Source organism: Drosophila teissieri, chromosome 3L (genome assembly GCF_016746235.2).
Source record: "Drosophila teissieri strain GT53w chromosome 3L, Prin_Dtei_1.1, whole genome shotgun sequence".
NCBI lineage: Eukaryota > Metazoa > Arthropoda > Insecta > Diptera > Drosophilidae > Drosophila > Drosophila teissieri.
In genome coordinates, this window is record NC_053031.1 from 10,715,343 (window position 1) to 10,740,699 (window position 25,357).

The following is a 25,357-nucleotide window of genomic DNA, read 5'->3' on the forward strand; positions in this document are numbered from 1 at the left end:
AATAAAACCGAACTTGTACAACCTCTGTGAACCGCAAAAGAGTACCATTTCTTGAGATGGAGGAAACAATTGAAACAATTGTGTGTGCTTACTTTGAAAATGTTTAAGAAAAGTTTATCAATTTATTGAAAGGTATTTGTATTTTGTTTAAAAATGATTGAAGTTCCTTGCTATTAGTCCTGTCAGGTTTAAACATTTTATGTTGTAGTTTACTTGAATAAGAGAATAGTTTTAGACGTATTTCTGTATCTGTAGTATTCATTGAAACATTGTAAGATATTTTTGAAAAGGTTTAAGTTGCATTACTCGAGAGTGCATCGAGACTCGGTTGTTTATTTTATTTTTTGTAAGATTTTGTAAGTACCTAACTAATGTCTTTGCGGCATATCGCATTCCATAATCAATTGTATAAATTGTATAAATCTCGTAATACCATTTGTCAGAGTTTTTTCCCATCCCTGCACTTCTCCCTGCTTTAGCGGGATGTGTAAAAATTTTGGTTACAATATTTGGTGATTATTATTTACATGTAGGCGATTTCAGTGCAGTTCATAACTTGAATATAAATTTTCTTTATAAACTTAACTTAGCGTACTTATGAGTAGTGAAAAAGTAGTGTTGCTTTGGAAACCCGTTTCGGACGAAGAACAAAACGCAATTCTTAGGTATACAAAAAGTGTTCTCATTCAACACAACAAAAACCGTGCAGCGTTTAGGATGAAATTGATTTTTGCCAAACTTTTAAGCCATTCAGTCCCATTAGCAGGACCCATACCCATTACATTGTTGAAACTCTGTATGTCTCCGTCGTCCTGTTCGTATCCAATTTATATGTCGTGCAATTTAAGTGAGGCACGCGATTCAGTTTGCTTTCGCCGGGGCAGGAGGCTCATCCGTGCACGACTTATCTGTGCCGCCTCGAACATCCATATGTCGGCATGAATTATTGAAACGCTTGCCCCGCTTTCAGAGCGATTCGGGGAACTACATTTTTTCGTTGACACCTTGCCCTAATTGATTGTTGATGTGGCTCAGACCCTGACCTCGCACGAATCCTGCAGACGGCTGTTTGGAGGTCCTGGGTGTCGCAGCTGATTGAGGAATGCTGAATGCCGAACTTGAGGGGCTTGTTTTTTGGTCTAGGAACATCTTATCCAATTCGTTGCTGATGTTTGCTTTTATGGCTGAGAATTCCGTTTTTTTTTTAACTTAGAGCGTTAAACCAATTGTAATCTTAAATTATTTACACAGTAGTCATGGACGCTGCGATATGATACAACAGGTTACTTAAGGTTTCGATTAAGTTCGAACAAACAAAGCCTACGGTGCAAAGAATTATCATACGGATGTGTGCGCTTAGAGCCTAACTAAACATATGATTATGATAATAATGTACACCGACTAATGATCTGATCAATTCTGATTGGGTTTCTCCGGGCGCCGGATTGTACCTGTACAATCCGACAGAGCCACGGTCAAAATGGTAGCGAGCCACCCTGAATACGGCGAGCTTCTAGCTAAGCCTAACTAGCTAACTGGCTAACTACAGTCAATATCCCTATGGGCGCACCAGTAGCCTATCTATGTGCTCCAGGTTCGTGTTCTTGTAGCGCGTCCTGTTCAGCGCCTGGCCGGGTGCGTTCTTCTTCGTCTGCGTGTGCCATGTGAGAATCTATAATTGTGAGAATCAAAAATGTAATGGAGCAACTTTAAGACATTCTTTTCTTTTTGAGAAAATGTAGTTCTATGGCATTACTCACATCTCTGCACTCGTCGGCCAGCAACTCGATTTCCGCATCGTCAAGAGGCGCCAGGCTGCGGAGGAAGCCATCCTCCTCGTAACCCGGCTTGAAGGGCATCTGGGCATCGGGACGCTCCTTCAGGAACTTGACGCTCACCGCAAATCCAGCCATGTCCACCGGATACTTGCGGCCTCCGATCCAGCCATCGTAGTAGCCCACCAGCTTGCCCTCCTGGATAATGGGGCTGCTCACTCCGGTTTTTGTGACCAGGCCCACTGGCCACATGGCCACCTTGTTGATGTAGCGCATCTGCACGGAATAAATGAAGTTGATGTGGAATTTAAAACAGTTTCTTTCTTTATCAGTTTCATTTCTGCCTCATATAGTTCATAAGACCTACTGATATATTTTTGCAAATAGAACTAAGTAATTAGATTGAACAACTTTCTAGCAATATTATATTAAAGCAAGGTGTCTTCTTGATGGCATTTTTAATCCTTAAACTTAAACCATATATATTTTGTAAATGATTTTGTCTCGACATATTTCTCTATAGCACATTCATTATACCCGTTACTCGTAGAGTAAAAGGGTATACTAGATTCGTTGAAAAGTATGCAACAGGCAGAAGGAAGCGTTTCCGACCATATAAAGTATATATATTCTTGATCAGAATCAGTAGCCGAGTCGATCTGGCCATGTCCGTCTGTCCGTCCGTCTGTCTGTCCGTCTGTCCGTCTGTCCGTCTGTCCGTCTGTCCGTATGAACGTCGAGATCTCAGGAACTACAAAAGGTAGAAAGTTGAGATTAAGAATACAGACTCCAGGGACATAGACGCAGCGCAAGTTTGTCGATTCATGTTGCCACGCCCACTCTAACGCCCACAAACCGCCAAAAACTGCCACGCCCACACTTTTGAAAAAGGTTTTGATATTTTTTCATTATTGTATTAGTCTTGTAAATTTCTATCGATTTGCCAAAAAACTTTTTGCCACGCCCACTCTAACGCCCACAGACCGCCAAAAACTGCCACGCCCACACTTTTGAAAAAGGTTTTAATATTTTTTCATTTTTGTATTAGTCTTGTACATTTCTATCGATTTGCCAAACAACTTTTTGCCACGCCCACTCTAACGCCCACAAACCGCCCAAAACTGCCACGCCCACACTTATGAAAAATGTTTTGATATTTTTTCATTTTTGTATTAGTTTTGTAAATTTCTAACGATTTGCCAAAAAACTTTTTGCCACGCCCACTCTTGCGCCCACAAACCGCCAAAAACTGTCAGTGCTGAAGACTCTCCTTCGCACTTCCACTAGCTGAGTAACGGGTATCAGATAGTCGGGGAACTCGACTATAGCATTCTCTCTTTTAAATTCTTAAATTTGCTGTACAAAAGTGAAAACGGTAGCTCGGCTTTATACGCCATCGATTCGAAATGGGCATCCTTTGACCCCCAGTTCGTGTAAATTGTGGTTTATTCACCAGGTGGGTCGGTGGTGACCAGGCTACCAACAGCCCACCTGCTGCTCCTTGACGCTGGTTTACCTGCTCGAATATGCTAATGTCATAGGTGTTGTCGTCGTCGGCAAAGTACAGCACTCCCTCAGTGGCATGTTCGCGCAGATACTCGAGGCCCCGATTCCGGTTGGAGACGCCACGCGGCTTGGCCTTCTTCGTCTGCTTGTACTTCTCCGGCATGGGCGCTACCGGGTCAACGGGATGTGGCCATGGAAGTGGAAGTATAAATGGGTGCGATGTAGTGACTCGTAAATATCACTTGAATGTGTCCCGGACATGACACAGCATTGGGCGGGGAACCGATACTCACCCACCATGTACTCGTAGGGCACACCGATGCGATCCAGAGTGTGGCCCACCAGCGGATTCGTCTTGTTGGCGTCCTCGATGACCAGCCAGAGTAGATTCACCACATGCTTCAGCGTATAGCCCAGCCGGGTGAGCTCCGCCAGCTGCTCGGGTCGTCGGTAGGTGGGCGTGATTATGTACAGGGGCGGCTGTGGGTCGAGTTGATTTGAGTTGAGTGTCATTAGGTTATCTAACGCCGTGTGCTACGGGGCGTATGTGTGTGTGTGTGTGTGCACTGCACTTGGACTGGTTAGGTTAGGTCTATGTGGTGGTAGTTGGATGACAAGGTGGCTGGGTGGTTGGGTGGCTGGGTGATTGGGTGCCTGGTGGTTGGCTGAGTGCCTCGTTAGGTGCCAGTGGGTGGTGCGTAATGCGGCGTGAGCTTCTTTTTAAGAGCAATTATGCAAATTAATTTACAGCCCAATGACTTGACTAGGCGAAAGCGAGCCACATCCGCCCATCAGTGCCGCAAGTCGGTGTGCCTGGGCTCTGGTTAAGCAATATGGGTCGCCTTTCGCTACTCAAAGGCACTCGGCACAATTATGCAATAAAGGCAGCAAAATGCATCCTTGAATTAATCACTTTTTTTAGAGTAGTGTAGCTTTTCTTAAAAATCACCAAAATAAAAGCTTAGCAAATAAAAGAAATTGTATTCAACGCAAAGTTCTTCAAGGAAACCCATTTTCTCCTTTTAAACTTAATGATGTTGTATAACCTTTTGCTTTGTAAATTAAATAATAGTAAATTGTTTCGAGTGTAATGCTTAACTCACATGTATTAAACACTCGTTCTAGATATGATGTGCCTGTGAACCAGTGGCCCATTGAACGACTGACGTTGAAAATAAATAAACTGGCGCACTCACTTTGCAAATTGTCCATTGTTGACACACATGCATACACAACACCACCCCATACCACCCACCCACATGCAAGGGGGTGGAAAATATAAATGCATTCATTTTGCAAAATAAACTCGGATATTCAAATGAAATGCAGAGAGAGAGAGAGATGGATGGGATCAAGGGGTTGGGTGGCATGCAAAGTAGCTGGTCTTTCGCAATATCAGCTGAATTCATGTAATGGATCCCCTTTTGAATGCTAATATTGAATGCCACATGAAAGGTATCATACATATAAAATATCATTATATCTTTAAGTTCTTAAATTCATTATAAAATTTAAAACAGTTGCAAGGTTACAGTGTTACTAGTACCATTACTGAAGCATGATTAAATATCACTTAAGAACCTTTTGCAATGTATAAAAACTATATAGATAAAAGGTATAGAAAGTAATCAAGTCAAAAATCTACGCTGTTTTCTAGCAAGGACATTCTTATATTAGGAATCATAGAATTTTATTATATGTATATGTATGTATGAGGTATACTATATATCCACAGATACTATATATCATTGCTGATGGGCTTGACCGTTGACATTGAGTGCAGGGCAGTGGAATCGCTGCTTGTGGATGCAACTGGCGCGTGAATATTTTCAATTGGCTTGAATTTTGCATAAACCTGGAATCTAGATCAGCAGCAGGCCACCCTCTTTCAGTGGCCACATTCAATGCAACTGATTTTTCTATATTTTTCCTTCCATATCATTCAGCTGCAGCTGGATGCGGTTTTCTGTTTTTTTTTTGTGGTTCTGTGTTTTGCAGTAGAGCAATTTTCAAATTAGGCTCATGCCAAATGGCAAATGAGTAACGTTTTGTTTGCCACCAGTTGCAGTGGCACACCCGCAGTTAGCGGGGCTTGTTGGTTAATATAATGCATGTGATTAACCCAGAAATCGTGATACAAATAGCCGGCCACCAATTTGCACATGCTGGCCAACAAAAGTCGGTTAGATAAACAGCGTAATTTGTGTGCCACAGCGTCCCTTTGTGTTTGTTGTTGGTTTGTTTGCATGGCCAAGTTGGTAATATAGTTGGCAATATATTTCCATTTAGGATTTTAATGGGACCATAATTAACGAACGAGTGGCAAAGTTGGTTGGCGAAGTGTGGTGCACATTTGTCACCAAGTTTCAGCTTCGTTTAAATAAGCTACTGAATATACGATCTTAATTAGAATTTTTCAATCTGTGAGATCATTTACATCCCTACTTCAGTTTTGTATGTAAATCATAAGAACTAGTCCATCCCAAATTATTTACATTTAGTGCCGTAATGACACTTGTTAGTGACCAATGGCAATTAGGAAAATGGAAAAACGGGGTGAGGAAAAGCGATAAGAGCGTAAGGAAAGGGTGAACTTTTCAGTTGCTATTGAATGGGGCAACAAGTGCAACAGTCGGTTATCGAATAAAGACAAGCAGCCAGACATGCACGCGTCAAGTGAAAATAATATGCAGATAAGCTCGAAATGCACTTTCGCAGATTAAAACGGAAAAAGTGAAATGCGGGGAGAAATAAGCGATAAATATGCTAAATTTGATTATTTGTGGGTGTTGTGCAACTGACGTCACTGCGAGATAAATGTATCCATAAATTCATGACCAATTTTTAGGAAGCGAGTGTTTATCTGAAATTTTGCTGTCAATTCTCTGGACCATTTAGTTACATTACTGAAACTCAATATTCAGCACTGTAATATATTCAACTCTTTGAAATTGATTTAAAGTATAATGCTCTAATTAAATAGCTACTTTTTGTGTCTATTCAATTTTGGGAGTATGGAAATAAATATAAGTAGCATTTATAAAATTCAATACGAAAGATCATATCATTGATTTAATATTAATATTTTTCGAATATCGTTTTTGGTATAAGCTTGATTTTAGGAGCTTTTCCGCTGTGCATTTTTTACGTGCTCTATGGAAGTGATTGTGTCAGTATATTTACGGGCAAGGATGCGGCAACGAATGTTGGTCGAGTCTTATGGCCGTTTTCCATGTGGGAGGCAGTGGGCGTGGTCGCCGCGGACAGTTTGGCGCTTGTTTTGGCTGTAGTTGTTGTTCTTGTTGTTGCTGACAATTTAGTTGTGGCTAAGGCCAACCCACTGGCTGTGGTTCTTGTTGTTGTTGTTGTGGTGGTGGTGCTTGTTTTCATGGTTGCAGTCTTTTGATGGCCACCCAACGATCCCAATTCCGATCGCGATTCCGATAAGGGCGATATAAATGACGGTGTTGTGGCCACTAATGATACCATGCGAATGGACGAGGTTGAGGATGCACCCAGTTTTTGGCCCACACTGCCCACTGTGGCGGTAGTGGTGGTGGTTGTTGGTGTCGTTGGAGCTGTTGTTGTTGTTGTCGTTGTTGTGCTTGTTGTTGTGGAATTGTTAAGGGAATTCAAGGAACTATTGGCCATTAGCAGGGAAATGGGTGACCACAAATATGAGGCGATGTATGAAGATGATTTCTCTTGATGCTACAGTTTTTAGTTCACATTCAATTGGTTAGTAAGAATCGGAGGAAATGGAAAAAAGAACACACAGAAAACATTTCAATAGTATTTGCTCTAGTTATTGTTTAGTGAGTTTGGGCGGGGGGAAACAAAAGAGCCACCTTTCTCAACACAAAGTTTAAGCCATCTTTAGTTTACGAGTATTCTAAAAGCACGTTCTACTCTAATCTTAACTCGACGGTTAGCTTTTTAGCACCTGCCTTTTTATTTCGTGCTTCTATCCATATTTTAATCAACTTTAAATCAACAAACATTATCCAAGTCACGCAGAGAAAAAGGGAAACATGTCTAAAATCCTATTTGGAGTTCTATATATAGGTATGCCACTCGTTTTCGTAGTGCTAAATTTGTATTAATATTAATAATAAGTTAAAATATATGATTTACGTTTTATAATCAACTAAAATGTGGATTAGGTCAACACATTGATGTCATGCCCTGTTGTCTAGCTAGCAAACAAATGTCTAATCAAATTTGGTTATAAAGAATACAAGGGGTGAAAGTTTCTCGCAGTGCACATACATGGGAACTCACCTTGACAACTTCGCTGGCGGCGAAGGGTTCGCGGGATATGTGGTACTGATAGAGCGCCATGTAGATGCAGGTGGTCAGGATGAAAATGGTCAGGTACATTTTGATGGATTTGCCCAGTGACATCTTGCCGGTGCCGTTGCCCACGTTGCCGCTGCCACTGATGCCACTGTATGTGCCGAAGCTGCTGTAGTTGCCGCCCTTCATCCTAGTCGCCGGAATCGTCCTAGAGGAATTCTCCTGTTGCACCTGCAACCTGTGTTGCACTTGCTGTTTGTTGCAAGTGTTGATTTTTTACGTGTTGGCCGCTTTACAATGTGTTGGTTTTTCGCTGGCATTCGTTCGCTTTCGAATTTTGTATAATATCTGTGCTGTGGCCCTTTTTGTTTGTCAACTCCGCCGTTTCGCTGCCTTTGCGGTTTTGATTTATTTTATTCCATTCCATTAACTGACTATCAACGCCTTCAACGCAGGGCCGAGCGGAAGGGGTGGGACGGAGGCGGAGACGGGGGCGGGGTCGGTGCCAGGGGGCGGGACGGTCGACGATAGGGCGTGCTGCTCGGTACGCAATGAATTCTGAAATGGTATGGTTATTATGTTTATACTGGCTTTATCGCAAGTGCCTCTCCATGCATCCATATGGGCATATACATACATAGATATATTTTAGTATATATGTACATGTGTATACTAGGCAGCGATATCGGTTTTTGTTAATGTTCTTACTATTGCCCTCTAAATGTGCGAGATGCGGAAACTAAAACTTACATTTCATTAAACTATTTGGCGCATTGGAAACCTGAAAAAAATATAGAAAATTAAGGGAAAGTTAGTGTCGTCATATAATATCTTTAAAACACAGAGGTAATAATTAAATGTATTTTTTTTTAGTTTATGCAATGTTTTATAAGTCTATATGATTTCGTATGTAATACCGAAAATATAATACCCCTATTGAAGTTTATCAATAAACCGAAACATGGAAAAACCAATCAGCTTTGATTGTGTTCTTTTTATTAATCATGTACAACATATCCATCATTATCAGCTCTTCTCTTTTCGCAAGGGAATAATTCGTAAAAAAATGTATTTCAGAAGAGATAACACTGAAAGCATTTAAGTCATTTGTAAGTCACCGAAGTTGTGTTATCACTTCATTGCTGTGCGGTTTTAATAGAAATTGTTTGATACGGTTTTGAAATCAATTTTGATTGATTTGGATTTTGGCTTTCACAACATCGGGTTTTAATTAAATTAGCTCATTGCGCCGCATTTAAAGCGCTCAAAAAGAAATTCGGAAGAGCTTACTGCAAAGGCCAATAGCATTTATTTATTATCAGCTATTGCTAATTGTATTATGATAGCATATCTCAACGAGTTGCGATACAAACAACCGACTTTAGGTCAGTTTTTAGTGCTAAATCCTCTAGTTATACACGCATTTTAGTTTGAAGCATCTGAATTTTAAACCATGATTCTTTAATAAAAGGTGATGAGTGCAGTTGCGTTTGTGATAGTTGTATATTAATCATTTTGGCTGCATACATAGTTACTATTGATGTGATTGAAGAGATCACTTTCATAGATTGCACTTTTGCAGCAATTGTGCTAATCACTTGTGCCCAAAGCCACGACCTCCTAACCCTTTCGACTCCACTTTCCACTTTCCACTCTGCCATTGTAATTTGCGCAAAGTTGTTAACAACTGCCTGGGGAAATGGGCGCAGGGGAAGGGGGTTGGGGGGTGGGGTGCTATCAGCTGGTAGCGGAAGTTGTTTTCCCGCCGACCTACAAGCACATGCACTTATATATGGACATACATGCACATATATGTACAGTTGCGAAAAAAATAATAGCACCACCATAACGTATTTTGTTCTCGATCAAATAAATTAAGGTTGAGGTACCGATAGTACCAAATACTGATTTTTCGCATAATGCTAGATATTTTTCCTATCCAAAAATGAAAAAAAAAATTTGAATTGTCCATACCTTGATTTTTAATAATTTTTTTTGGGCGTCAAGGTCTAAAATGAGGCGAAAACAAAAATAGCACCACTATCGATTTTTTGAAATATTCAATACTTGTCGGCGGTTTGTTTTGGTGAAAAGCACATGGTTATAAAACTTGACATTTCTATTACTTTTTCCAACATTATTTTTGAAACATACCTTAAAAAAAATTATTAAAATGGGACGAGGAAAGCATTGCTCTTCAGATAAGCGTGGCATGGTCAAAGAACCAATTTCTGAAGGAAAATCACACAGAAATATTGGTCTATTCCTTCAATGCTAAAACAAAATTATAGGAAATGCAATCACCTACAACGAGAATCCCGAAAAACGTGGGAGAAAACAATCATTGGGCACCCATCTCTTCAAAAGGCTAGTGCCCGAGAGCAAGAAGGATCCATTTAAAGCTGCTACCGAACTGAAAAAGGATCTCAACATATCCGCAACAGTGCAAACAGTTCACACATGTCTCAGGGAACATGGATTAAAAGTCTGTAGTCCCAGGAAAGCCCCTCTTTTAAATGGGAGACACATAACTAAGCGCCTTAAGTTCGTCAAGGAACATTTAAATTGGCCATGTGAAAAATGGACGAACTTTTTATGGTCAGATGATAGCAAGGTGGTTTTTTTTGGTTGTAATGGATCTTAATCGTATGTAAGACGACCTAAGAACACCGAATATAAGCCTAATTACACAGTAGAAGCAATTAAACACGGAGGATTCAGTATAATGGTATGGGCTTGTTTCTCGTACTATGTAGTTGGGGCTATACCATAATATACCATGGTTAAAAACCATCTGGGATCAACATGTGTTTGTGGATATTTTGGTGACGATGATGCTACCCTTTTCCGAATACAATTAAAAGACTATAATCCCAAGTAGACCAGCAGGAAAGCCAAGGATTCGTTCCAAAATAAATCTGTTCCTGTTTTGGATTGGCCTGTACAGTCCCCAGGCCGTAATCCCATCAAAAATTCTTGGTCAGATATGAGAAAAGCAGTTGTAGCTTCAAAGCCAACTAACAACGAATAACTTTGGGTATAATTAAACAGTCCTGGAGCAAAATATCCCTAAAACGGTGCCAGGACCTGGTTGACTCCATGCCAAAACGTTGCGCAGCTGTTATTGCTAATAAAGGATACACTACCAAATATTAAATTAATGGGATGGGCGTAGTTTTAATATACAATCACTTGTTATTAAGGAATTTTTTACTGTTAAGTTTATATTTTATGTTTAAAGCATTTTTTATGAAGTGGTGCTATTATTTTTTTCGCCTTATTTTGTCACTTTTCATAAAGTTCCTTAAATAAGTTAAGAATTCATAGAACAATTGTGAAAAATTTATTTATTTATTTTCTAAAAAGTGAATTGTTTAACCTTTCTAAAAAGGTATTTCAGCTCCTTTTAAACCCTAAATTGTAGGTAGGAGACTTATTCAAAGTTTTACTGGGCCAGTGGTGCTATTTTTTTTTTCGCAGCTGTACATATGTATGTATGTAGACATATAGTAGCATATAGTACGTATACGCCTGTGGTACGAGCACCGGCGATTCTTACAGACTTTTCCAATTATGATGGGGCGCGGCTGTTGGCTGTTTGGCTGTTGGCTGTTGGCTGTTGGGGTCTCGCGTGTTGAAGCGTTTTAAAAAACCATTTTCGCCGGTGGTGCCGCTGTTTTTTGATATGAAAGTTCAATGGCCAATGCGAAATGTGCTGCGCTTTGCATGATTCCCACAAAGTTGGGCGCCGTTTTGTTCTTCGCTTTAGTTGCATTTGGGTTTTGTTCTCTGCTCGCTTCTGTTTAGCATTATTTTCAATCTGCATGCAATTAAAGTGTGCAGCCCCGCGGTTACAAAACCCAATTTGCAAATCAGTTGTTAAGCTGTTGTTAATGTTTAAGTGATTATCTATATTAGCGAATCTATAAGCTGTATAGCTTAATATGTTCATTCAAAGCTAAAATTCAGCCTAATCCAGTTTAATTGGATATTAAGATATTTATTTTCCTTTTGTATGCATATACCTATGTATGTACATATATAGTTTACAAAATTCCCACTAATCATTATACAGCTCAAATAATGATAACAGATGGGACGCATTAAACCAATTTATCGGGAATATTGTACCAATTTGGACATGTTACATATGTACAACATGTTTGAGATACACCATTTATTAGCAGCAGTACCCAAAATGTCGTAGTTATGCTTGCAATACAAATGATTACTAAGATTATTATTACCATGAGTGCTTATCAATGGCGTTATATATATTCCAAACTCGCGTGCCCGATATATAAACTATAATAAACCGATGTTGGCCCTTTAAAAATAGACTTTTGAGAGGTGTTTTGGAAATGAAAATTTGATTGCCCGGCATTCAACATCCTCGATAGTATAGTGGTTAGTATCCCCGCCTGTCACGCGGGAGACCGGGGTTCAATTCCCCGTCGGGGAGATGTTGTTTCTATTTTTTTACCAACCATAAATATTATTACTATCTTGTTGCACTGTCATAACCATTTTTAATGAATGTGAATTTGTAACATGAAAGAGAATCCCAAACAAATTTCAATAGAACAAGCTATTTTAATGAAATTCAATGCCTTGTCTGACCAAAACAGAGTAGAAAATGCAATTATCAACAAATACTGCAAATCTCTTTGTGCCCGTTGGCAGAAATTTCCGACATTTTCTCGGCTTTGGTTTTTAATGAATAAACAGGATAACCGACGGGGGCTGGAAGGGAGCAGGGAGAAGGATGCGGAAACAGGATCACGACCCATGGCCGGTCGGTCGGAAATGGGAAATCATGTTGGCCAAACGTCAAAGCAGGAGCACAAATGAAAAATCTGGACGACGGGCGCAATTTAATGTCAGAACTTAACCCATTTACATGACAATTCCAGCACACCGAGGCCAACAAATAAAGCCGCAATGGAAATGGAAACAACTGGATGTGCTGCATATATGTATAAATGTGAATGCATCCCCGCCAGACGGGGCACATCAAGTGGGCATGGTTAAGTGCACTGCGCCAAATGATCAAGCATATATACATATATGCATTTAGTTCTATATGAAAATTACACGCAAAAATTGCAAGTTGCGAAGCTGAAAAGTGCTTGAAAACCAGACAAACAGAATTTTGGCTTTCAACATTTTTATATTCACTTTCATTAAGTTTTACAGCTTCAATAATAACTATACCAATGTCTACCTCGCAATGAGATTGAGTTTAAAAAAAATTTTCAAAATGTTCTTTTTAATGTTTTAATTTTGCTGTGTAGTCGTGGGTGGGCGGTGGAGAGCGAAAACAAAATACCGCACAAGTGGGTGCCAAGTGCTGACGAAGGGAAAGCCGGAAAATGACGGCGAGTGTGGGTGTGTGCGGAGTGGTGTGTGGGTGTGGGTGTGGAAGTTGCGAAATGGAGCACTCTGCCATTGCCAGGGTTATGGAGAGCGGCGTCGAGGAGCTGCAGCGAGCACCAGGCACAGGCTCTCGAGCACCCGGATGCCATTCGAGAGCGGTGCCACGCCGTGTCCTTGAATGGACGCAACCACCCACTCACAGACACACACACACACACACAGACACAGACACACAGTGGCACAGTGGGTGGCGAGTGCTCAAACACAATGGGGCACAAATGTCAGAGTGCAATATCATAATATTTTATTTTTTGTAATGGCAGCATTAAAGATGTTGGCATTTGTCACGTAGTGCCGACAGCTCATCCTCATCGAGCCTGACTTCTGGGCACAAAATGTTGATAAACATGTTCTGTCAGTCGTCATAAGAAGTTTGCCTTTTTGAAATGCATTAATACAAAGAGCTGAGCATGAGATTAATTCAAACTGAAGTCGACCTTATATATTAACTCCTAGAAAATTAGGTAAGGAGTATAAAGGAGTATAACATTTCTAAGGGCTTTTGACTAGTCCTCTCCAAAACAGATTTAAATCGCATTTAAGCAAATTCAAAATCTTAAAAAGAAATAGCTCTTAAATCGATGTTAAACAGACGTACGCAAACAAGGACTCTTTAAGGATACTTAGTAAAAACATTCCATCCTTATAGCCCCATCACGCTTTCAATAATTAAAGTGAAAACACGCTATGAACGACTGAGTTGGAATTTTTGTGGCATGGCGGAATTCAAAGTGCTTTTTGAATGACCGGCCGCCCGACCAGCTCGTTTTGCGGCAAGGACACGAATTTAGGAGTTGTTTCGGAAATGAAAGTGCCTCTCCTTTATTTCCACTTTCCATCCCGGGCCATTCAATTTCAGCTATTCAGCTATTCTCGGCCATAAGCGCCAAATGAAATATCCCACTGTGGAGAGCCATCAAAATGTCGCCGGCACTGCAAGTTCTCCTTTTCCATCATTGTATTGGTGCTCAGAGTGTGTTTGTTTGTGTGTGTAGGTGTTGGTGTTTGGCAAAAACAATTGCATAATACCAGGGGCATGTGCACTTTGGAGCCGTGGCAACTGACCAGCTATGTGCACCATTTCGGTTGCATCGTGAATTTAATCGTTTTTTAAGTGGTTTTCTCTAAAATTACCTGATAACTATTTTCAAATGTAGTTATCTACAGGATAACCATTTTCAAATGTAGTAATCTACAGCAATGCAGAAACAGAATATTTGTTTTAATTTAGATGGGAATGTTAAGTTTTTTAGCACCCCCCTTTTGGGAAATATTTCCTTGTTTATTTAAATGAAATATTGCTGTTCTTTGGCACTTCAACGCCCCTACTTCATCTGGCAAAAAAAACCGGGAGAAAGAGGAGAAAGTTCTTTCCAGAGCTGCGAAATGTGCGCTTGCAAAGGGCAGAGGTGAGTGGTGAGGCAGTGCCTCGCATTTTGATTTGTGTTGCAAGCTTAAAAGGAGCTTCAACCCGTACTTGACACATCGGCATTACCCAAGCGCATAGCATTTATCTAAATGCGAGAGGGATTTCCAGGATCGAGCAGGATGCCACGAGCCAACGACCACCGCAGCCAGAACATATTTCAAATTTAATGGATTAACGAATGGGGATATCCCGAGTGAACGGAGGACGGAAGGCGGATGGTGGATGGCGGAGGTGGCCGTATCTGAATGCCTTTATGGTCATGTGAGTTATAGTGCATAGAGTCATTTATATCCGGTTTGGTGGCAGCTCTCAAACGCAATCAATGGAAACGTGCCACAAATTCTTAAGAGCCGCGCTACGCTGCTTCTGCATTTATATAGTATGTTTATATTTTTTTTTTTTGGTTCCTGCAGTTCGTGCTTGATGAAGTGGGAAAATAAGTGCATGTATGCAATCCATCAATATTGATGTATTGCATGTGCATACGAATATAGAGTGTGCGCTTTTAAATTCTTAGGCACATCGCTTAAAATTTACATTTTCTGCACAATATTATTAATCAATAATCAACATACTAGTTTTTTGAATGAGTTAAGCATTTTACACATATAATTATATTATTTTAATCACTGAACAATTACAACAAACTACAGCGTTTTATAGTTGACTAAATGGGTGTTTACTAAACTTGCTTTTGGTTACTCTGAAATAACCCAGCAAAACAAGATACGATCCAATTGGTTTTCGCTAACATGTGTCAAATGAATTGTTCACGCCAAAAATATACCATGGAAATTAACACAATTTTAACACTCTTATTTAGTGTCTTCTATATTTAGCTTTGCTACAACCCAAATGGCAAAATTATCAGTAACTCAAAGTTTATTTAAAGTTCACTTAAGGTGTGTGCTGCTACGTACAGTGGCTTCGATAAACTGAACTGAAATAGGGAAAACTCTATAGATAAGCTTCGTTCCAAATTACCCATCAAATTGATTAATAACCGTGCTACATGTCGCACGGTATGGCCGAGATTTCTAACCATAAAAGAGTCAAACAGTGGGGCATCTATCAAGTCATATCTGCCACACAGCCATACTACACCTATTCAGATCCAATTTGGAATATCGTGCGAATAAAGGGAAGAGTGTGCACCGCATAAAATCAACTTTACAGCGCCATCCATAAAATTTATGACACAAATTAGTGGGCTGCGACTAATGGCTCATCCAGCCATCCAGCCATGTTTGGGTTGGTCTCGACTCGATGAGCTATTAGGCTAATGCCAATAAAGGACACAGTGGAGAGAATTAGGGATATTCCAGTAGCAATCCGTATTAAAAACTGCAGAGCGGAAACTAGTGCATTTGTTTAATTTTGTAATATTGAAGTGTACAGTATTTGCAAACCCTTTAAGTTATCAGTTAATGGCCCAAGCAATAGCAACCAGTGGTTTTTAGTTGTATCACAATAAACAGCAAAACAGCTGCTTACAACAAGAGAAGCTAGTAAACATATAGGAAGACCAATATAATTGAAATATCCACAGCTGTTCAAACTTTCGTATATCTTCCCACAACTTTCAGCAATGTTCGTTATCGCCCAAGTTGCCTGGCAATCCACTGTGGCCACCAGGTACTCCCAAATTCCAGGCCTATCCGGCGGGAATCATCAATCGTTACGGTCATCAATCGAACTTTGTGGGTGGTTAATGGGCGGGGGGAGCTATAGGTTGGGGAAAACTGTTGCGTGAGTTTGGGTGCGCCTTTTTCCTCCTTTCTTTTGGGGGCGCAACAGCTGATATAGTTAGTTAAAGTTTGTGCCACAAGAATTCGTTTGTTGGGTAAACTATTTGAAAGTTATAATCGATGGTGTGACTGAAACTTTCGTCGTGATTTGCATGTTAAATCACATTCACTCTCTTTTTATCACCTGCGACAAATCACTTAAGACAACTAATTGGCAACTAAACCAATTTGGTTTTTTGATAGCCAAAAGTTCGATTCCCACATCAATTAGTAATCAGTTTTCCAGTTTGATTTTATGGCGGAAAAGCACGAGAAATATGTCTATATGCTCAATAAAATAAACGACCCAATAAATATATATGCAAATCATAGGTGACTACATCATCGAAACGTGCTCTTTATTTTATTAAACAATTATATGGTTGATGACTTTTAAATAATTTTACGCTTACACGTTACATAGCTGATTGTTATGGGTAATAGTTAAACAAATTATCAGAACCTTTTCCCATTTATTTTATAAGACTCAGGAACTCTCATAGTTCGCACTAACTCAAAATTCCATGAAATTTACGACGAAAGTGGAAGTGATTTATTTCTGATTCATTAGGTTGCCTAATCTCAGGAGAATTACCCCAAGATAAAATACATTTCTTTTCTGAATGTTCAAAAATGACCGGAAGTGGTCCTATCAGCACACTTTTTCAACAGAAACCATTTAAGGAATGTGATAATGAATGTGCAAGAGATAAATTGCACTCTAATGGAAAGGTAATTTCAAGGCAAGACCCTGTACATTAAAAAGTCTAGATATCACTTCGTTGTTCATTTACTTCGTCACTATTCAGACTTTCCATTTTTAAAATGCCCTTAAGAGTCTCTTCTACTGACTTTTCAGTTACATTTTTATGAGTTTCGCAGGCTCCCTGTAATTTCTCGCACAAAGAAAAGCTGCAATAAATCAAACCTTCTCATGTTTGTCTTCCATTACCTGGCAAAAAGTGCAGGTGGAGCCTTATCTTCCTCTAAAATGGCATCCTTTTGAAAGGAGAGCTGCCAGGGGGATAACTGGCTGGCAATCTGGGATGTGTCCAGTGTCCAGTGTGCAGTGCATAATCAAATTGAGTTTACAAAAGATTTCATTCTGGCTAAAATTGCTAAATTTCTAAAGGGAAAACGAATAAAATCACTGTATTCATTTGGTCTTGCTCTTGGTCGCAAATTGAGATTGCGCCAGACTTGGGCGAAGTTCATGGCTCTTGGCCAAGGGAGGAGGAAAGTGAAAAACTGGAAAACTGAAACACTGAAAAACTGTCCAAATTGCCAATTAAATTACAAGGAAGGGCCAGAAAACAATGTGAGAAATGGCAATGCGGATACGGGCCCAATAAAAGTCCCAAACCAAAAACGGGTTCAAGTTAAAATTGCATTTTCCAGGGGGGCGGGGGTGGTGACAACAGCTGAGCTGCGAAAGTCGCAAGCAAAACAGAGGAAAAAGCGCATTTCAGGATGCGGAACGGGGGAAAATGAATGGAAAATGGATGGAAAATGGGGGAAATCACATGAGTTGGCTGAAAAGGCAAAAGTAGCCGCAGAGGCGCCGGCACTTGGCGCCGGATTTCCTCAATGATGACACACAAAAACAAAACAAACAAAAACTAAGAAAAGAAAAGAATAAAGAAAGCACACACACACAAAGTTGTAAAAAACTTTCTTTTCAGTTTGTTTTCCTACTTTTGGGTGATTTTGTGCTGGTCGGCCGCACAAAACTTGCCATTCTTGGCCGCAAAATTCAATTTACGTTTATTTGCGAAAATATTGCCGACGTCCTTGGTGTCCTGCCACGCCCACCGCCCCCTTCTGTGCAGCTCCTTTTCACGCTCTGTTTTCTATATTGCAGCACACTCACACACAGAGACGCGTGCACAGTTGGCATTTTTAATTTCCATTGCCGTTCGAAATTGCTTTTGAAATGGCATTTTAAAAATTTAATTGCCAGCTCTGCCGTTCTCTCTCCTTTCCCAAGGAAGATGCCCTCCAGCAGCGTCTGCGAGTCCTGTCCATTAGAGCAACTGCTTCGCCAAATTGCCAGTCACCGGGTAAACATGAAGAAAAACTTTTCAAAATCTGACGGATGCTGTAACTACTCATATGAAACTACTTATATAGTCTTCTAGAAGGTTTTACCTTTTGAAAAACACAAATTGAAAAGCACAAACGCATCCGTAATAACTAAAAAACTTTACTACAAATGGTCTAAGTACCAAAGTTATAGTTCTTAGCTCACAATATGATGTATGGGCATCTATAAGTTACAAAAGATATTTTCTTTCCAAGTTTGAATGCCTTTTTTGCTGTGCAAAAGACGGTGGGCCATGAGGCGTTCTCGTTTTCGTTTCTGTGTCATGTTTGTCAAATTGACTGAAGTGAAGTGAAGTCCTTTCGCCCACAAGCCCACCACCCCCTGGCGCCTCTTGTTCCTCTTGTTAATGTCCTGTCCGCTCCTTGTCGCTGCTGTTCCTGTTCTGTTCTGTTTACGCAGTTGTTGGTTTCCTTAAAGCCACTGGCAGAGAAGAAAAACTGTGCAGCTCCGACGATGGCAGGGAAATCAGTGAGGCTGGGAAAGCGAGGAGGATGGGAAAATGCAAGCCATGCCTATGACATTTCCGAGGGGTTCTCAATAAATAATGCGGTAACTGGTTAGGAAATCCCACTTAAAATTAATTGAATTTGTGTTCGCAACTTGTGTTTTTCTAGATTGAAAACGATAATGATCCAAGTTGGATGTTGTAAGTTGAAAAAATCATTTTAGTTGAATGTTTTTAATATATTTATATGTTCCTAAATTTTTGATATATGAGTTACTAAAAGTTTTCAATGAAATAAATGCGTTTGGTTTAAAAACTAAACCATTTTTAATGAATTAAATGCTGGAAATGGTTTAAAACATTTTTTTAATTATAAAAAACTAGAATAAATTGAAAATATCTGCATAAAGCACAAAGAAACTTTTGCGAGCCAAGTTGAAACTTATTTTGCCACGTTTTCAGCTGCCTGTCAGCTTCAGGAGCATACGAAGTTTGCAGGACATTTGACAGTCCGCTGAGAGAAGGATTTTGCTTCTGAAGTGCGTCTTAGTGAAAAACAAAAGAGCAGGAAAATCATGGCTAATGAGTGCGGACTTTCCACTGACGCTTTTCAGCCGAATTTGCAGGTCTTTGGGCCAACCACTCGACGTGCAGGGCAGAAAGTGAATAATAAAATGGCAATTAAGCCACAAATTGATTGATATGCAAATCTATCCAATTACTGCGATGGCATATTTTTAAAATGTTTATCAAAATTGGTTTGCAGCATAAAAAGTTATTCGCTTGAATGACCAGCGAGCGGTGCTCCATGAATTTCATATCAAAGCTGTTTGTTTTATATACATAAATGAATTTTAAAATTATCATGCCGGCGAAAATAAACAATGAAAATTCATATTAAAGAGATTCACTACTAGCATCCTATAAATTTAATTATTTCATCTACGCCATTAGTCATCGTTAAATTCGGTTAATTGCAATTGAATGTTGCTGCATAAAATATTTAATTGAATTACTATAAATAAATTATGTTATAGCAGCTTAGAGTTAAGTTTGTTTATAATCCCACAGCACATTAGTAATATTTACAAATTGAAACTACCATATGGTGTTCTGGCTGGTGTTTAAAAGTGATTAATTTTAATTTGGAGCAGCGCAAACTCGCCGCGAAATTTAATTTAATGGGGCACAAGCAAGCATAAGTTGCACAAAAAGCTCCCCAGGCGAGGCTTACACAATAAACCTTTTTAAATACGCGACACAAAATAAGCGAGAAGGATTTCAACGCAATCCTAATTGTCATAATCACGAGGGGAGACACTTGAACGTCCTTTGCGGCGTCAAAAATTAAAACGTGACACAAATTACTCGCTCGGCCGACGTCCCCGCCGGGTGTCCTTTTCCCCTCGCCCCGCCCTCCGCTCACTCAAATGTCATTAACCAGGACATAGGCGTCCGAGAAAGATGATGATGAGGATGAGCAGGTTGAACACTGGGCTGGGCCCGGGCTGTGACAACCGCACTGCGCCTGTCCCAAAGGGGCACTCCTCCGCCCCAGGATCTGTCCCGCTGTCCGCATCTCAGTTGGTGTCCGTGTCCGTGTCACTGACGATGGATGTAATTCCTCATGCGCGTACGCCGGGAAAGGCCCATGGTCACGGAAAGAAATTACACCAGATTTTGTCTATATACTTTTAGAATCTGCTGCTTTTAATGTGCCTTAAATAGTTAGCTATTTATGAACTATTTATTTCAGTTCTTTCCAATAAGTTATTTTAGTCAAAGAGCTCGCATATTCCACGTATTTTCTGCAGTGCACGCCTAGTACAAATAGCCGCCCACTGCTTGTGCCGCCCCAACATATTGCCGCACCTCGGGGAGCCTTTGTTAATCATTTTGCCTCTGCTCGCAGATTTCGCACGCACGCACATGGGAGTGGAGCCAGGGGGTGGGGGCAGGGCTGGGTGGCACTGGGCCATCATTTGCATATGTGCCTTCTAGCAGAAGGTCTCTTGTCGGGAGGTGCACCCTTATCTACCTGCCCCAGGCCAGCTCAGCTGGTTTCTTTTACGATGATTGCTGGCATGTAGATTTGATATAGGGCTTCGGGTCCTTTAAGGAGTCCTCTTCAAAAGGCAGGCAATGACATGTTCCAGGTCAACAAACTAATGCAACTCCTGCGGCTTATTTGGTCTAAAGATTAAACTTTAACCAGTTTATATAACACAGGGTAATCACATTTGTCGGTGGGTAAAAAACTTAAAAGCTTGCCCAAAATAGAAAGCTGTTTAACAATTCTTTATCATTTCCACATGTGGTCTAGTTTGAAAATTTTTGTGAGGCATTCGCGTGCAGAAAGTATTTTAAACCAAAACAACTCAACACAAAATTCTTGAACTTATGGAACTCTAGCCACTGGAATGATAATAGTTTAAAATTGTGTAATACCGTAAATTTTTATATATCTACCAAAACTTCCAACTAGTTCTAGGTTTAGATTAACTCTTTTATAATTTATAGTAAATAAATGGTTTTCTTCTTTAAGATGCATTATAAGTTGTGACAAACGAACTAAAACTTAATTGTGTTTAACTAATGGTTATACAATTAATGTACCAAAACAGTTAGGCTGCGAAAATATTAAATTTATTTAAATGACTCTCAACCGACACTCAAATGCACTACAAATTTATGGGCCATAATCTGGAGTGTGGAAACTTGTGTTCCCGAACCTTAAGCACTGAACTTGCCACCATATGTTTTCCCACTGCGAGGAAGTTTCACACATGCTTGGCCACTCCCCACCCCCTGTACCCTAAGACGCCCCTCCGGCCCCTAAGCCCACCCTAAGTTTTCCACCGCCTTTCAGCCCGCTTGCCGCCCACTTCGTTCGCTCGCTTTTTTCACAACCCATTAGCAGCTGCTCACGGCGACGAGCAAGGAAAATCCAGCGCCCGCTAATAGAAAATATCAAGCAGTCGGCACACACATGCAAACTAAGCTCCACGGAAAAAAATAAATAAATAAATACTCTTACATATACTATATATACCATACATACAGTTGCGGTCAAAATAATAGTAGTGCCGGTGAAGCAACACGTTATTTCTCATTATTTCCTCTATGCCTTCACATATTCAAATAATTTTTTCACACAAGTGACGTTAATTCTTTGCTCTCTAAGAACGTAAAGTTATTTTCGGTTCTCTCTTCGTTTTACATTCTTTTTCGGCTTTAATTGCAAGGATGCACTTGTTTGACCCAGTCAAAATAATAGTAGTGCCATCTAAATTGACAAGAATAATTAACTTTAATCGCTTTTTAGCCAGGTTTGTGGTATTTTACAATACTCTTGCGTGTTTTTTAACAGTTTCTATCATTTTTAGACTCTTCTTTGAAATTAGGTACAGAATATATGGGGCGTGGCAAACACTGTAATGCCGAGAGGCGGTAACTCATTAAAAAAGTGATTTTTTTTGGAAAGACTTATGTCAGGGTGCAAAATATTATCGGATGCTCTTCTACAATGATTAGAAATGCAATCAAATATGAACCAACAAATGAAACTCGTGGTCGGTTCAAGTTATTGACCAAAAGGTCAGTAGATCGCTTAACAAGACAGGCAAGAAGCAATCCTTTCGGGTCCACTGCAGCCCTAAAAAAAATCTTGTAAAATTAATTTTAGTTTGGAAACAATAAGATGTCTCGGAGATGAAAACCTCATTTCAAGAAGTCCACGAAAAGTGCCGTTAGTAACAAAAAAACATGCAGCAAGTTATGCAACATTCCGTTTGAAGTTTGCAAGAAAGCACTTGAATTGGCCTTTGGAGAAGTGGAGGAATATTTTGTGGTCGGATGAGTCCAAGATAGTTTTGTTTGGAGGCCATGGCTCTCGGGAGTTTGTTAGACGACCACCCTTATCTGACTTTTTCCCGAAATATACATTAAAAACGGTTAAGCACGGTGGTTCAGCGATTATGATTTGGGCGAGTTTTTCGTATTATGGAGTTGGGCCAGTGTATTGGGTAAAATATATCATGGATCGTTATTTATATGTAAAAATTTTAAACGAGATGATGCTCCTATATGCCTTCGAGGACATGCCACTTTTTTGGACTTTTCAACAGGACATTGATCCAATACATACAAGTAAACTCGCCAAAGAGTGGTTCGCAGCCCATCAAGTCGAAGTCATACAGTGGCCCGCAGAGTCACCCGATCTCAATCCAAGTGAGAATTTGTGGTGTGACGTTAAGAGAGCAATCTCAGAAATAAAACCGAGTAATAGCTTTAAACTCTGGAAAGCTGTACAAAGGTCATGGGACTCTGTTCCTGTGCAAAGATGCCAGAATTTAGTTGATTCCAGGCATAAGCGCTGTGCGTCTGTTATAGCCAACAAAGGCTATTCAACAAAATACTAAAATAAACATTAAATATAGGGCTATTACATAGTTTTTATCATTTAAACTTAAAATGTTTTATTTGGCTGTGATGCTGTTTGAAAAAATGCACTACTATTATTTTGACCGATCAAATTTAGGTCCATTTTAACATTTTCATTTCTTTCTGAAAAGTCTTATGCATTTTTCAAAGTCAATTTTTATTATTACCACCTACTATGAGTTAACTTTCATTGAAAATTAAAAAAAATTTTCTGAACACGTTTTGAAAGGTGTTTTTTTGGATTGTTTGAAAACCTCTGTGGGCACTACTATTATTTTGACTGCAGCTGTATATTGATAGTGAGCTGTTTTGACAACTCAAGGCTAAGATATATCATTAATATATTCTGTGAAGTTAACTTCGAAGTTACTGAAGAGCAGCGAAGTAATTAGTATACCGATATTCTGACTACCGTAACTGTATATTGTGTATCCAATATTAATCATTTATCATTAACTAAAATTTAATTACTGATGGTCAAAACCAGTTCGATTTGAACTGGAAATGTTGTTATGGTGTCTTTAATGTTTAGATAAGAAACTTTAGTAAGATACTTGTTTTTGACATTGTTAGAGGGCAACAAATGAAAGTGCAATCAATCATAAAAGTGAATATGTTTATAATCATTTGACTTCCAGATAGTGTTACCAACTTCATTTCTTAAAGTGATATGCACTTGATGCTAACTTTCGGCACTCAAATAGTTGTTGGTAATTGCGTTCGATAAGATTAACTTGGCAAATTGCAGAAAATGGTACATATTTCTCACCGTGTGTGCGAAAATTATAAAGGGGTGGGGTGGGGTGGCATGGCATGTGGCACTATATGGATGGCACTCACCTGGAGCGTGGAACTCCTCCTCGCCATTTGGCTGGATACCGGAAATCTCTGTTGGCTGCTCATCAAAATCGGGGGATACAGCCACTTTCGGTTTTTAGTGCCGACTTAAAATTGTGTTTGTATTTCAATGGATTTTCCAGACTGTCTGGCTCGGTTTTTTCACCTTATTTTTGAAAAGCGCAAATGTTTTCAGCAATGGAAGTACCCTTATGTGTCCCTGTTGTTTATGTTGTTGTTGTGGTTGCTGCTGCGGTTGCTGTTGTTGTTGTTGTTGTTCTAACGGTTGCCAAAGCAACAACAAAAAAACTTGGCCAACAGGGGCGGCTGAAAGCAAGAACAACAAAAACATCAGGTGTGAGAAAGCACACACACACACGCACACTCACAGGCGCACATACACATACACATGTGTGCACACATAGGGCAGGACTCGCCAAGTGTAAATAGAGTAATAAAAAAATGTAGGGAAATGAAACAGGAAAAGCAGGCGGAAGAAAAATCGAAGCAAGTCCTGCGAGAGAAAGAGAGAGCGGCCCAACGAGCAACAGAGAGAGAGACAGAGAGAGCGCGTAAACTTTCGCCTTTTTTGTTTATTTCACAGACACAGCCACACACACGAACACACGCACACACTTTTCCAGGATGCGGCTTTTTTAAATTGACCGACTCGATAAATTTGCATTTCTCTTTGCCACTCATTTATTGCTCTCCCTACTTATTTCGGTTTTTTTTATATCCAGCGTCATTTTTGTTATTTTTAAACACGCACTTTGCGCAACTAACTGTAAATGTACCGCACACCACCCGCACACGAAGTCTGCAAACTGGAGTCGTTCAAATTTCTCGAAAGAATTCGCTAATTTCAGTTGATTTTACCCAACAAACTTGTTTATTTCGGTATATTGTTTGATGGCCTTTAAGCCAATGTCCGTTTAATTTATTTGGTACTTCCTATTTTATTAAAAAATTGAGACGAACCAGCTGCGCGGACGAAAATCGAGCAATAACATAGAGCGTGCTTCGCAAAGCGTTTAAATACACTTTTCTTTTAGGGTCGTTCGAACTCCCGCAAGTTCGAAGCCTTGGGTTCGATGCGACAACAGTGTGCAGTGGTTCGACTGCATAACATTCTCTCGAGTTCTGTAAGCATCTTTTGCTGTTAGCCTCTAACAAAAAAAATATTAAAATTAAATAATGTTTTTTTTTTATATAAAAATAAAGCAGCTTTAACCAAATAATTATTTTAAGATTATAATAAAATAATGTATGTGTGCTAATTTTTTAGAAACAATAAAA

At 39.8% G+C, this 25,357-nt stretch overlaps 1 protein-coding gene and 1 non-coding gene across 4 annotated transcripts; one reads left to right on the forward strand and one right to left on the reverse strand.

The window, feature by feature from the left end:
- Nucleotides 1–88: 88 nt before the first annotated feature.
- On the reverse strand, nucleotides 89–25,059 carry LOC122616993 (galactosylgalactosylxylosylprotein 3-beta-glucuronosyltransferase P). Of its 3 annotated transcripts, none has more exons than XM_043792620.1 (9): nucleotides 24,938–25,059; nucleotides 24,062–24,385; nucleotides 8,328–8,358; nucleotides 7,563–8,135; nucleotides 6,465–6,992; nucleotides 3,575–3,761; nucleotides 3,292–3,449; nucleotides 1,761–2,051; nucleotides 89–1,672 (listed from the first exon to the last, which is right to left on the reverse strand). In XM_043792620.1, exons 4-9 carry the CDS (start codon nucleotides 7,764–7,766, stop codon nucleotides 1,559–1,561), a joined length of 1,482 nt encoding a protein of 493 aa, XP_043648555.1. In that variant the 5' UTR covers nucleotides 7,767–8,135; nucleotides 8,328–8,358; nucleotides 24,062–24,385; nucleotides 24,938–25,059; the 3' UTR covers nucleotides 89–1,558. The 3 variants fall into 3 exon arrangements, with proteins under 3 accessions (XP_043648555.1, XP_043648556.1, XP_043648557.1); XM_043792621.1 differs by having other exon boundaries at nucleotides 25,040–25,058; XM_043792622.1 differs by lacking the exons at nucleotides 6,465–6,992; nucleotides 24,938–25,059.
- Nucleotides 11,968–12,039, forward strand: Trnad-guc. Its single transcript has one exon. It is a non-coding gene; the product is annotated as a tRNA-Asp (tRNA).
- Nucleotides 25,060–25,357: the final 298 nt, after the last annotated feature.

What these genes read in the sequence shown, in the direction of transcription:
- LOC122616993 (XM_043792620.1), bottom strand. Translation starts at nt 7,766, where the DNA reads ATGAAGGGCGGCAACTACAGCAGCTTCGGCACATACAGTGGCATCAGT. An exon ending in TCGTTGCCGCATCCTTGCCC is followed by an intron (nt 3,762 to 6,464) that starts GTAAATATACTG and finishes CTCGACCCACAG; the next exon opens with CCGCCCCTGTACATAATCAC. An exon ending in GCCCTACGAGTACATGGTGG is followed by an intron (nt 3,450 to 3,574) that starts GTGAGTATCGGT and finishes TTGACCCGGTAG; the next exon opens with CGCCCATGCCGGAGAAGTAC.